This window comes from Melanotaenia boesemani, chromosome 24 (assembly GCF_017639745.1).
Source record: "Melanotaenia boesemani isolate fMelBoe1 chromosome 24, fMelBoe1.pri, whole genome shotgun sequence".
Taxonomy (NCBI): Eukaryota; Metazoa; Chordata; class Actinopteri; order Atheriniformes; family Melanotaeniidae; genus Melanotaenia; species Melanotaenia boesemani.
This window is the reverse complement of record NC_055705.1, coordinates 24,174,821-24,186,912: the sequence shown is the minus strand read 5'-3', so window position 1 is coordinate 24,186,912 and position 12,092 is coordinate 24,174,821. Positions and strand designations below refer to the sequence as shown.

General features: G+C 47.6%; 1 protein-coding gene across 5 annotated transcripts in view; it reads left to right on the top strand.

Annotated features, from left to right (window-relative positions):
- The first annotated feature begins 445 nt into the window (after window positions 1-445).
- LOC121635874 (SH3 domain-binding protein 4-A-like) overlaps window positions 446-12,092 on the top strand; it is a 42,554-nt gene continuing 30,907 nt past the window's right edge. For all 5 annotated transcript variants that reach the window (XR_006009558.1, XR_006009559.1, XM_041979241.1 and 2 more), the window contains exons 1-2: window positions 446-704; window positions 11,691-11,819. Coding sequence is in view for 3 of the 5 variants with exons in the window: in XM_041979241.1 (XP_041835175.1) it covers window positions 11,699-11,819 (121 nt within the window). In the remaining 2 variants the exon portion in view is untranslated. The remainder of the gene's footprint in view (window positions 705-11,690; window positions 11,820-12,092) is intronic.

Genomic DNA, 12,092 nt, shown 5'->3' with positions numbered 1-12,092 from the left:
TAATTCACTATTTACATTTTTCAGAATTTGTACTTTTTGTCTCATTTTTGTTACTTTTTGTTTTTAAAATTTTGAATTTTTGTCAGTTTGTCAGTTTTGACCCAAATTTAATTTAATGTAAAATTCTTTCAGTGATTAATTCCATTTAATATTTCTGGTTTCTTGTTTACACATTGACATCTAAGTAAAGGTATTTAAAGCCTTTTGAACTGTGTAGACATACTATAGAAGTTTTACTGTTTACATTGTTTTGTATTTTTATTTCACTATTTTGACTTTTGTCTCATTATTCTGTCTTTTAACAGACTTCTTTCTGAAACTTTATTTAAACTTGTTTGCGTTTCCACCTTGACGTAAAAGCTTAGCAGAGAGAAATTTTACTTCTATCAGTGCGTGCTGACGTGCCTGTGTGGAGGCCCCGCCCCTGATCGTGACGTCACGCGCTCTCTCCATCAGCGCGTCTCGTCCAGTCCTCCGTGAGACCGGATCTGTGACGGACGTCCCCTCGCCGTCAGAAACTTCTCAGACCGGAAACCAGCTGCTTGGTGTTTTTCCTGCTTCTACTTTTCGCTTTCTACCTGGACACAAATGACTCGAGAAAAAGCGATAAAAAGAGGGAAGAGCGCCGCGCGGATCTCCATCAGCTCCCGTCCTCACCTTCCTCCCGGTCCGCGCGGACTCTGAGCGCGTGCTTCCCGCCGGAGGTGAGTTTAAAGTCCGTGTTGTTCCTCCAGGGTGGACCAGCAGCGACCAGGCTCCACGTTTCCTTCCTTCCTCCCTGTCAGAAGTTCAAAAATAAAAAGATGAAAAAATGAACGAGCTGATCAACAGTGCGTGTTACCGCGCGCGTGCACATGTCTCCTTAGTCCTGCCAATAAGGTCACTGGATAAGCTGAAAATCCCTCTAAGAGGACTTTCCAGGGTCAGACCTTTGTTTTGTTCTTCATCCTCCTCTTCCTCTCTGTCTCGTCTTCCTCGACCTCTCTGTCTCATCCTCCTCTACCTCTCTGTCTCATCTTCCTCTTCCTCTCTGTCTCATCTTCCTCTACCTCTCTGTCTCATCCTCCTCTACCTCTCTGTCTCATCTTCCTCTACCTCTCTGTCTCATCCTCCTCTACCTCTCTGTCTCATCCTCCTCTACCTCTCTGTCTCGTCTTCCTCTACCTCTCTGTCTCATCCTCCTCTACCTCTCTGTCTCATCTTCCTCTCTGTCTCGTCTTCCTCTACCTCTCTGTCTCATCCTCCTCTACCTCTCTGTCTCATCCTCCTCTTCCTCTCTGTCTCATCTTCCTCTACCTCTCTGTCTCATCTTCCTCTACCTCTCTGTCTCATCCTCCTCTACCTCTCTGTCTCATCCTCCTCTTCCTCTCTGTCTCATCTTCCTCTTCCTCTCTGTCTCATCCTCCTCTACCTCTCTGTCTCATCCTCCTCTACCTCTCTGTCTCATCTTTCTCTTCCTCTCTGTCTCGTCTTCCTCTACCTCTCTGTCTCATCTTCCTCTACCTCTCTGTCTCGTCTTCCTCTACATCTCTGTCTCATCCTCCTCTACCTCTCTGTCTCATCCTCCTCTTCCTCTCTGTCTCATCCTCCTCTACCTCTCTGTCTCATCTTCCTCTTCCTCTCTGTCTCATCCTACTCTACCTCTCTGTCTCATCCTCCTCTACCTCTCTGTCTCATCATCCTCTTGCTCTCTGTCTCATCCTCCTCTACCTCTCTGTCTCGTCTTCCTCTACCTCTCTGTCTCATCCTCCTCTACCTCTCTGTCTCATCTTCCTCTCTGTCTCGTCTTCCTCTACCTCTCTGTCTCATCCTCCTCTACCTCTCTGTCTCGTCTTCCTCTACCTCTCTGTCTCATCCTCCTCTACCTCTCTGTCTCATCTTCCTCTTCCTCTCTGTCTCGTCTTCCTCTACCTCTCTGTCTCATCCTCCTCTACCTCTCTGTCTCATCCTCCTCTACCTCTCTGTCTCATCTTCCTCTTCCTCTCTGTCTCATCCTCCTCTACCTCTCTGTCTCGTCTTCCTCTACCTCTCTGTCTCATCCTCCTCTACCTCTCTGTCTCATCTTCCTCTTCCTCTCTGTCTCGTCTTCCTCTACCTCTCTGTCTCATCCTCCTCTACCTCTCTGTCTCATCCTCCTCTACTTCTCTGTCTCATCCTCCTCTACCTCTCTGTCTCATCCTCCTCTACCTCTCTGTCTCATCTTCCTCTTCCTCTCTGTCTCGTCTTCCTCTACCTCTCTGTCTCATCCTCCTCTACCTCTCTGTCTCATCTTCCTCTACCTCTCTGTCTCATCCTCCTCTACCTCTCTGTCTCATCCTCCTCTACCTCTCTGTCTCATCTTCCTCTCTGTCTCGTCTTCCTCTACCTCTCTGTCTCATCCTCCTCTACCTCTCTGTCTCGTCTTCCTCTACCTCTCTGTCTCATCCTCCTCTACCTCTCTGTCTCATCTTCCTCTTCCTCTCTGTCTCGTCTTCCTCTACCTCTCTGTCTCATCCTCCTCTACCTCTCTGTCTCATCCTCCTCTACCTCTCTGTCTCATCTTCCTCTTCCTCTCTGTCTCATCCTCCTCTACCTCTCTGTCTCGTCTTCCTCTACCTCTCTGTCTCATCCTCCTCTACCTCTCTGTCTCGTCTTCCTCTTCCTCTCTGTCTCGTCTTCCTCTTCCTCTCTGTCTCGTCTTCCTCTACCTCTCTGTCTCATCCTCCTCTACCTCTCTGTCTCATCCTCCTCTACCTCTCTGTCTCATCCTCCTCTACCTCTCTGTCTCATCTTCCTCTTCCTCTCTGTCTCGTCTTCCTCTACCTCTCTGTCTCATCCTCCTCTACCTCTCTGTCTCATCTTCCTCTTCCTCTCTGTCTCATCTTCCTCTACCTCTCTGTCTCATCCTCCTCTACCTCTCTGTCTCATCCTCCTCTACCTCTCTGTCTCATCTTCCTCTTCCTCTTCTCAGGGATAACAATGTTTCCTCTTCAGCCCTGTATGGGGCAGATTTGTGTTTTTATTCTCTCCATCTCCTCCTGCCTTCACCTCTTCCATCTCTTGATTTAAACCTGATTTTCTTTCTTTCCACTATTTTGTTTTAATTACAATAAAAACACTTTAAAGTCCCTAAACAGCAGTTTGTGTCACACTGAGAAAATCAACATTTTTATTTTGATCGCAAACAATTTCACTTCTTTTTATTCTGTTAATGTAATCAGTTCATTTGTTGTATAAGTTCATTTTCACTTTTGAATCTTTTTCCTTTTTCCTGATTCTTTCCTGTATTTATTTTGCTTTTATATGATTGTAAATAACTTCAGGCATTAATGGGTTGAAACCCGACAGAAACAATGTGGAAATCTTTATAAAAACACAGATCAGTTCAGGAATGTCTGACATGACGAGAAGTTGCTGAAGCCAATTCTAGATGCTTCATCCTGGAAACTGGAGGCTAATTTTCATACTCAAAGTTGTTTCCATCTTTAAATTTTTCTGTTTTTCAAGTACATGATCTGTTAATGATTAGCTTGGAGACGGAAAACAGACACTCGGACTCGGCTCTTATTTACCTGGAGCTCATCCTGCAGGCTGGAGGTGCTTCGTAACGGCTGCATTTCCCCCCTGCAGGTCAGAGATGAGCACAGCTTTCTGTGGGAGCTTGTTCTTCTGGGATCAGGACGTTTCCTTTGCACTTCAACTAATTTCTTACTTATCTTCAACCTGAAAGCTGCACTGATTTTTTCTTTTACTTTTTGGTTACCGTGAATCTGTAAACCTCGGGACGAAGGGGCAAAGGTTGCAGAGGATGTTTGGTTTCTTCTCTAGATGAGATCAAGACTCGGTGTTGCGTCTCAGAGGACAATCCTCACAATTAAAGCTTAAACTGCTGATTACAGCCGAGCAGTTCCCTCCCTCATTTTTAATCTGATGTGGCAGTGTGCAAACCTCCAAGGTCGTCTTTTACCCCGAGTTTTGCAGTTTCTCCTGAGACTCCCGTCCTCCTGGTGCACCTGTCTCTTGGTCAGAACTGAATCAAAATGTCTGTTTCCTGCAGAGGCGGGCTGTCACATTCAGGTTCAGTCATCTGCAGCTCAGAAGAGGCCAAGTTGGAGGTTTTATCCCGTTCAGGAGGCGATCCTGCATCTACAGCTGAGATTAAAAGTCTTAAACCGCTTCACATTTCTTTACATGATGAAAGAAACAACTGATTTCTGTGCAAACGTAAGCGTAGTCACAGAATTTGAGCCATAAACAGAGTCCAGTTATAACAAGACTGGATGTTCACCCTTTTCCTTGGTCCCCATCGAGGTTCGGGTCCTGGGGAGGATAAGTCCCATAGGCACATTGAGGTCCGGATCCTGGAGAGGATAAGTCCCACAGTCAGGCACATTGAGGTCCGGATCCTGGAGAGGATAAGTCCCACAGTCAGGCACATCGAGGTCCGGGTTCTGGGGAGGATACGTCCCACAGTCGGGCACATCGAGGTACAGGTTCTGGGGAGGTTTTGCACTTTTTCTGCAGTTTTGTTTTTCAGGTTTGTGCAAACGCTGCTGCTCCAGTCGCTCTGCGTCTCTGCACTCTGTCCTTTTTACTTTTTAAGAGCCATGAAAGTGGTGAAGGGAAAGTATGAACTGGTTCTGAAAAGCAGATCGGAGCAGGACCTCCTCCAACCAGGTGGCTGACAGGTGATAGGAAGGATTTATATGCAGGGTGTGTCTAGAAAAGTTCTGATGAGGGTGTCAGGTAGGGACTCTGACCAGGAAAAGGGGGGCAACAATGAGAAATCTTTTATTTTTTTAAATAAAAATGAGCCGATTTAAGCCATCATCAGATCAGCGTTGATGTAGAGCGACATAGAGGAGCATTACAGGCTGCGTTCACCTGAGGTTTACCTAAAGCGTAGGTTAGGTTAACTTTGGAAAAGCATGTTTGTTGGTCAGCTTTCTGCTTTATTCGGACTTTACTTTCACATGTTCTCTGTGAATTAGGTGTAAATGGAATTGACATATTAGCCGCTGCTGGGTGGGATTCAGGTCTCCTCCATCCTCCAATCTCCTGCGATGGAAGGATGACGAACTCTGCTGGCTCATGGCTGCTGGAAGCAGTTATTATAGAAACATCCATCTTGGGATTAGGACCGACAGACTCTTGGCTAATTAAACTTTCCACTCCCCGATGTGCTTCCTGCTTCTCGGCTCTCTCACGCCAACTGAAATGAGTTAATAATGCACCAGCGTGGATGTGTTTGTAGTTTAAAGAGAGGCTAACCTGCAGCAGCTTCCTGCAGAGCTGCTGAAAGCTGCTTCTTCTGCCTCAGTAGCGCAAATATGAGGTGAAACAGAAGTAGAAGGTGACCACTTTCATCCAACATCAACTTCCACTTTCTTCTCGGTCGTATTGATGTTCATCTCCATCTCCTCCAACATTTAATCTTACAGCAGGTGACTTATTGATTGCAGCTCACTAAGGGCTTATTTTCCCCAGGAAAAAAAAAAACAGGAAAATTAAATGTCAGTTCAGAGAAGTTTTGAGCTCTTGTGTGAACAGAAGCAGCCATAAAACTCCACTTCTTTTATGCATCTCCATCCCTATGAGAATACCTCAGCTTTCCTTTCTGCCAAAGACACAAACCAGAGGGTGTCTTCTCAGAAAGATGGACCTCAGTTCAGGAAACAACCTGCTGGAGTCCAGCTGGCTCAGACCTGAATAGATCATGCTTCACTGATGGTTTGATCCACTGCTGTGTCTCTTTACATTCACCCTCACCTTAGTGCCACAAATCTCAGAGTGGGAATTTTCTATCATCCACTGTGAAACAGTGGCAGCCGACCTCAGAAGCTTCAGTTTATCAGCTGATCGTAATGAACTCGCCGTCTATCCACTCACATTAATAATGTTTCGTTTTCCCCGACAGAGACTTATGGAGCACATGTGATCCACATTTCATGCAGACGTACTTCACATGTGCAAACACCCCCACCTGTTCACCAGCTGGGGGCGGAGACTGAAAGAACCAGATCATTGAGACAAGCGGCTGAAATGTGTTTCCTCCTCAGGGTGTTTGAGCTCTCCTTTAGAGATAGGACGAGAAGCTCGGTGATCCAGGAGGAGCCAGATGTATCAGACATCTGTTCAGGATGCCTCCTCATTGGTGAGGTGTTCCGTGCACAACCTACAGGGAGAAGACACAGGATATGCTGGACGGACTACATCTTTCAGCAGGCCTGGGAACACCTTGGGATCCCCATGGATAAGCTGGTCAGGGTCTGGGCTTCCTTGCTTAAGGCTGGGATATACTTGCTGTGAAGGAAAGTGTGCACGTCAACGCTCCGCCTTCTTTGTCTAAATACGTGCTGCAAACGACGGAAGCACAGCAGAAATGCTAAATACTGGAGGTCACCACTAGGGGCAGTACACAGCACCTGGACTCTGAAATAGTGAAAAGGTCGAGCTACAGGTCACACTGTATTTCCAGGGCATCAAACCCAGAAACGTTTCCAGAGAGCTTGTTATGTTCATGCGCTTGTTTTCATGAGCGTCTAGCGTTCAAGTCAATGTTGTAACTTGCACACGCGTCACGTTACATGTCCTACATGCCAGTGGATGGACGGCCAGATGGATGGATGGATGGATGGATGGATGGACGGACGGACGGATGGATGGATGGATGGACGGACGGACGGACGGACGGACGGATGGATGGATGGATGGACGGACGGACGGACGGATGGATGGATGGTGATGAAAACAAACTGACTAAGAGGTGTAACACAAAAAGTACTGCAGCGTTCTGGACTAACTGCAGATGTCTGATGGACTTTTTAGGGAGACCTGTGAGGACAGCATTACAGTAGTCCAGTCTACTAAAGATAAATGTGGACCAGTTTTTCTAAATCATGCTGAGTCATCATTCCTTTAATCCTCCAGATGTTCTTTAAGTGATAACAGGCCGACTTCACAGCTGTCTTAATATAACTGCTAAAATCCAGGTCTGAGTCCAGGACTACTCCCAGGTCTGACTCCAGGACTATTTCTAGGTCTGAGTCCAGGACTACTCCCAGGTTTTTGGTTTGGTTGGTAGTTTTGAACTTTGCTGTTTGAAACTGAGAACTGACTTTTACTCTTTCTTCCTTTGGCTCCAAAATCTATTATTTCAGTTTAGTCTTCATTTAACTGAAGGAAGTTCTGGCCCATCCGATCTTTAATCTGATCCATGCAGGTGATCAGAGTCTGGATCGGACTGTGGTCTCCTGGTAAGATGGTTATGTAGATGTGTGTGTCATCAATGTAACTGTGGTAACATGTTTAGTTGTTTCCATAATGTGAGCGAGTGGCAGCATGTAGATGTTGAACAGCAGTGGCTCCAGGATGGAGCCTTGGGGAACTCCACAGGTTATTTTGGTTCGCTCAGATTTATAGTTACTTAAAGACACAAAGTAGTCCCTGTCTTTTAAACAGGACTCTAACCAGTTAACTACAGAGCCAGAAAGTCCGACCCAGTTTTCCAGCCGGTCTAGTGAGATGTTCTGGTCGACCATGTCAAATGCAGCACTTAGATCCAGCAGTACCAGGACTGAAATGTTCCTGCTATCTGTTATCAGGCGGATGTCATAAAAGACCTGAACTAGAGCATCTCAGTGCTGTGGTGTGGCTGAAAACCTGACTGGTCGACATCAGAACAGGTATTTAGTGTCAGGAAGTTGTGTAGCTGCAGGAAGACAGTTTTTTCTAGAACCTGACTAAGAAAAGGGAGGTTTGATATCGGCCTGTAGCTGCTCATGAGGGACGAGTCCAGGTTTTTCTTTTTCAGTAGCGGCTTGATGACGGCTGTTTTTAGGGTCTGAGGGAAGACGCCTGAAAGCAGAGACGTGTTTACAACCTGGAAGATATCTAAGGCCATGCATCCTGAAACATTCTTAAAAACCCGGTTGGCAGGGCGTCAAGACAGCAAGTGGTGGTTTTCAGATGGACAAGGATCTCATCCAGGTTATTAGGACTAACTGGAGAAAAGTGTGTCCTGGTGTTCATGTCTCTGAGTGGACACAAGGACATATGTCCTCCCCTGGCATGGAAGCACTGACTGACTGCCTGGTTTTCAGGATGCAGTCAGTAAAGAACCAAGTAAACTCATTCCAGGCCCAGTTGGATTGAAGTTCTGGGGTTACTGACCCAGCATTTGTTTCCATCCTGGTGGAGGAAGAGGAGGTGGTGGATGTAGTGATCTAGTGTCCATCCATCCATCCATTTTCTGTCGGGTCGTGGGGGCAGCTGCCTAAGCAGGGAAACCTAGACTTCTCTCTCCCCGGCCACATTTACCAGCTCATCTGGAGGGATCCCGAGGCATTCCCAGGCCAGCCGAGAAATGTAGTCCGTCCAGCGTGTCCTGGGGCCTTTTTCCGGTGGGACATGCCTCGAACACTTCACCTCGATGTGGAGGAACAGCAACTCTACTCTGAGCCCCTCCTGGATCACCGAGCTTCTCACCCTATCTCTAAGGGAGAGCCCGGCCACCCTGCGGAGAAAACTCATGTCGGCTGTTTGTATTCGCGATCTTGTTCTTTCGGTCACTACCCACAGCTCATGGCCATAGGTGAGGGTAGGAACGTAGATCAACCAGTACATTGAGAGCTTTACCTTTTGGCTCAGCTCCTTCTTCACCACGACAGACCGATACAGAGTCTGCATCACTGCAGACGCCGCACCGATCCACCTGTCCATCTCCCGCTCCATCCTTGCCTCACTCGCGAACAAGACTCCAAGATACGTGAACTCCTCCACTTGGGGCAGGACCCTATTGCAGACCCGGAGACAGCACTCCACCCTTTTCCGGCTGAGGACCATGGTCTCAGACTTGGAGGTGATGATTCTCATCCCAGCCGCTTCACACTCGGCTGCGAATCGCTCCAGTGAGAGCTGAAGATCACAGCCCGATGAAGCCAACAGAACTACATCATCCGCAAAGAGCAGAGACCCAATCCTGAGGCCACCGAACCGGATCCCCTCAACACCTCGGCTGCGCCTAGAAATTCTGTCCATAAAAGTTATGAACAGAATCAGTGACAGATGGCAGCCTTGGCAGAGTCCAACCCTCACTGGAAACGATTCTGATTTAATGCTGGCGATGCGGAACAAGCTCTGATACCGGTCGTACAGGGACCGGACAGTTCGTACAAGCGGGTCCGGCACTCCATACTCCCGGAGTACCCCCCACAGGAGTCCCCGGGGGACACGGTCGAATGCCTTCTCAAAGTCAACTCAAAGACACTGAAGAGGGTGTAGAGCTGGTCCACTGTTCCACGACCGGGATGAAAACCACACTGCTCCTCCTCAATCCTTCGTTCGACTATCCGACGGACCCTCCTCTCCAGCACCCCTGAATAGACCTTACCGGGGAGGCTGAGGAGTGTGATCCCCCTGTAGGTGGAGCACACCCTCCGTTCCCCTTTTCTGAAGAGGGGTACCACCACCCCAGTCTGCCAGTCCAGGGGAACTGTCCCCGATGTCCACGCAATGCGGCAGAGGTGTGTCAGCCAAGACAGCACTACAGCATCCGGAGCCTTATGGAACTCTGGGTGGACCTCATCCAGCCCCGGGGCCTTGCCACCGAGGAGCTTTTTAACCACCTTAGCGACCTCAGCCCCAGAGATAGGAGAGTCAGCACCAGCTACCCCAGACTCTGCTTCCTCATTGGAAGACGTGTTGGTGGGATTGAGAAGGTCTTCGAAGTATTCCCTCCACCGCCTCACAACGTCCAGAGTCGAGGTCAGCAGCCCCCCATCCCCACTGTACACAGTGTTGGCGGAGCACTGTTTTCCCCTCCTGAGCCGCCGGATGGTGGACCAGAATCTCCTCGAAGCCTTCCGGAAGTCATTCTCCATGGCCTCTCCAAACTCCTCCCATGCCCGAGTTTTTGTCTTAGCCACCGCCGAAGCTGCGCTCCGCTTAGCTCGCCGATACCCATCAGCTGCTTCTGGAGTCCCACAGGCTTCAGAGCTCAAGCCGTGTGTCGAGGTGAGTCCAATTATATCTAGCTGGAACCGCTCAACCTCTCGCACCAGCTCAGGCTCCTTCCCCGCCAGAGAGGTGACATTCCACGTCTCAACAACTAGCTTTTGCAGCCGAGGATCAGACCGCCAGGGTCCCCACCTCTGGCAGCCGCCCAGCTCACACTGCACCCGACCCCTATGGCCCCTCCCGCAGGTGGTGAGCCCACAGGAGGAGAGGCCCACGTCACCCTTTCGGGCTGAGCCCGACCGGGCCACATGGGCAAAGGCCCGGCCACCAAGCGCTCGCCTCCGTGCCCCACCTCCAGGCCTGGCTCTAGAGGGGGGCCCCGGTGACCCACGTCCGGGCAAGGGAAACCTTGGTCCTTGTTTTCTCATCATCATAGGGGTGATTTGAGCTGCACTTCGTCTGGTCCCTCCCCTAGACACCTGTTTGCCATGGGTGACCCTACCAGGGGCATGAGCCCCAGACAACAAAGCCGCTAGGATCGTCAGGACATGCAAACTCCTCCACCACGATAAGGTGGCGGCTCAGGGAGGAGGTTGATCTAGTGTCATTGAACATTAATAATGTTTAGATAAAATATTATTTTTAATCTGTCACATAACTGGGTGTGTAAATGGCTTATTGTTTTTGTTCTGTGATTTTCTTTTTTCATTTTAATATGCATTCATTTATACTATGTAAAGCACTTTGTGTTGCCTTTGCATGAAAAGCGCTTTATAAATAAAATTTGATTTGATTTGATTTGATTTGATCAATATAAAATATTAATTATTACTATTAATATGTATAAACCTGGGGCACCACCAAGCTTTTTCTCTTAATGGAAACATGGAAAATTAAAATTAATAATTAAATAAATTCATTTATTCAACAGAATCAAATCAAATCAGTATTTAATTACGTAAGTTCTTTATTCCAACTGACAAAAACATGATTCAAAGGAAAGAAATGACAAACCACGACTAGTTAAATAAAACAATAATGAAGCTGTGATCAGGGCTGCAACGATTAGCCAACGTAGTCGACTATAAAAATAATTGACAAAGAATTTAACTGTCGACAATTGTTGGCAAAAAAAAGAACAAAGAAAAAAAAAGAAAGCTACAGAGTGAGACTTCATCTGCAAAAAAGAATGAAGCCTAAGTTGTGGTTTCTGTATTTCTGCCGATGGAGGCCGAATGGATTGTTTTAATGATCGAGGTGGTGAGAAAATATGTAAATATCAACAACCCACGTGGTATTTAAAGACACGCACACCGCCGCGTGTACAACCCCGCCCTGCCGCGGTCAGCTGTTCATTGCACAAAACACACAGCCCCCCTGCAGTAACCCCGCCCCATCGCGGACCAAGGTTCTCATGGAGTATGAATTGACTGGACCAAAACAAACCTTGTTCTTGTTCTTGCAGTCTCAACAACAAAGTTCTCGCTTCTCGCAGAGTATGTAACAAGCTTTAGCGTACAGCTTGATGTCGTCTATGTAGAGGAGGTGACTGATGGTGGCCCCATTCCTGAGTCGGTAGCCATAGCCAGTCTTGTTGATCAACTGGCTGAGGGGGTTCAGGTCTACATAGAACAGCAGCAGGGGCAGAGCATCTCCTTGGTGTGTATGTGTATATATATATATATATATATATTTATATATATAACAAGAAACCGTCATCCTTATGGTCATTATGGCTTTTATTTTTCCTTTAGATTAAAAGATGTCTGCCCATCGAATCATCCGAGTGAACAACAACCACATCCTCCCTCGCTGTAAGTCTGAGGGGACCCTCATCGACGTCAGTGAGGGGGTCGCCGGAGCCAGTTTCAGCGATGTTAAAGGTCAGTGCTTTTCATGTTTTACCAGACCAGACCAGACCATACCATGCAACGTGGTGGGCCGAACTTCTGTACAATTAAAAACACAGACACAACTTAAAAACAAGATTAAAGCAACTAATAACACTGAGAACAGCTAAATGTCTCTGTCATTACCTCAGTCTGAGTTGAAGGCCGGGAATAAACATGTTTTAAAGGAAGCCGGCTGACGTGCTATGGAAGTTCATTTAACGTGTTAGGACCCAGAACAGAAGAAGCATGATCTCGTCTGATCAG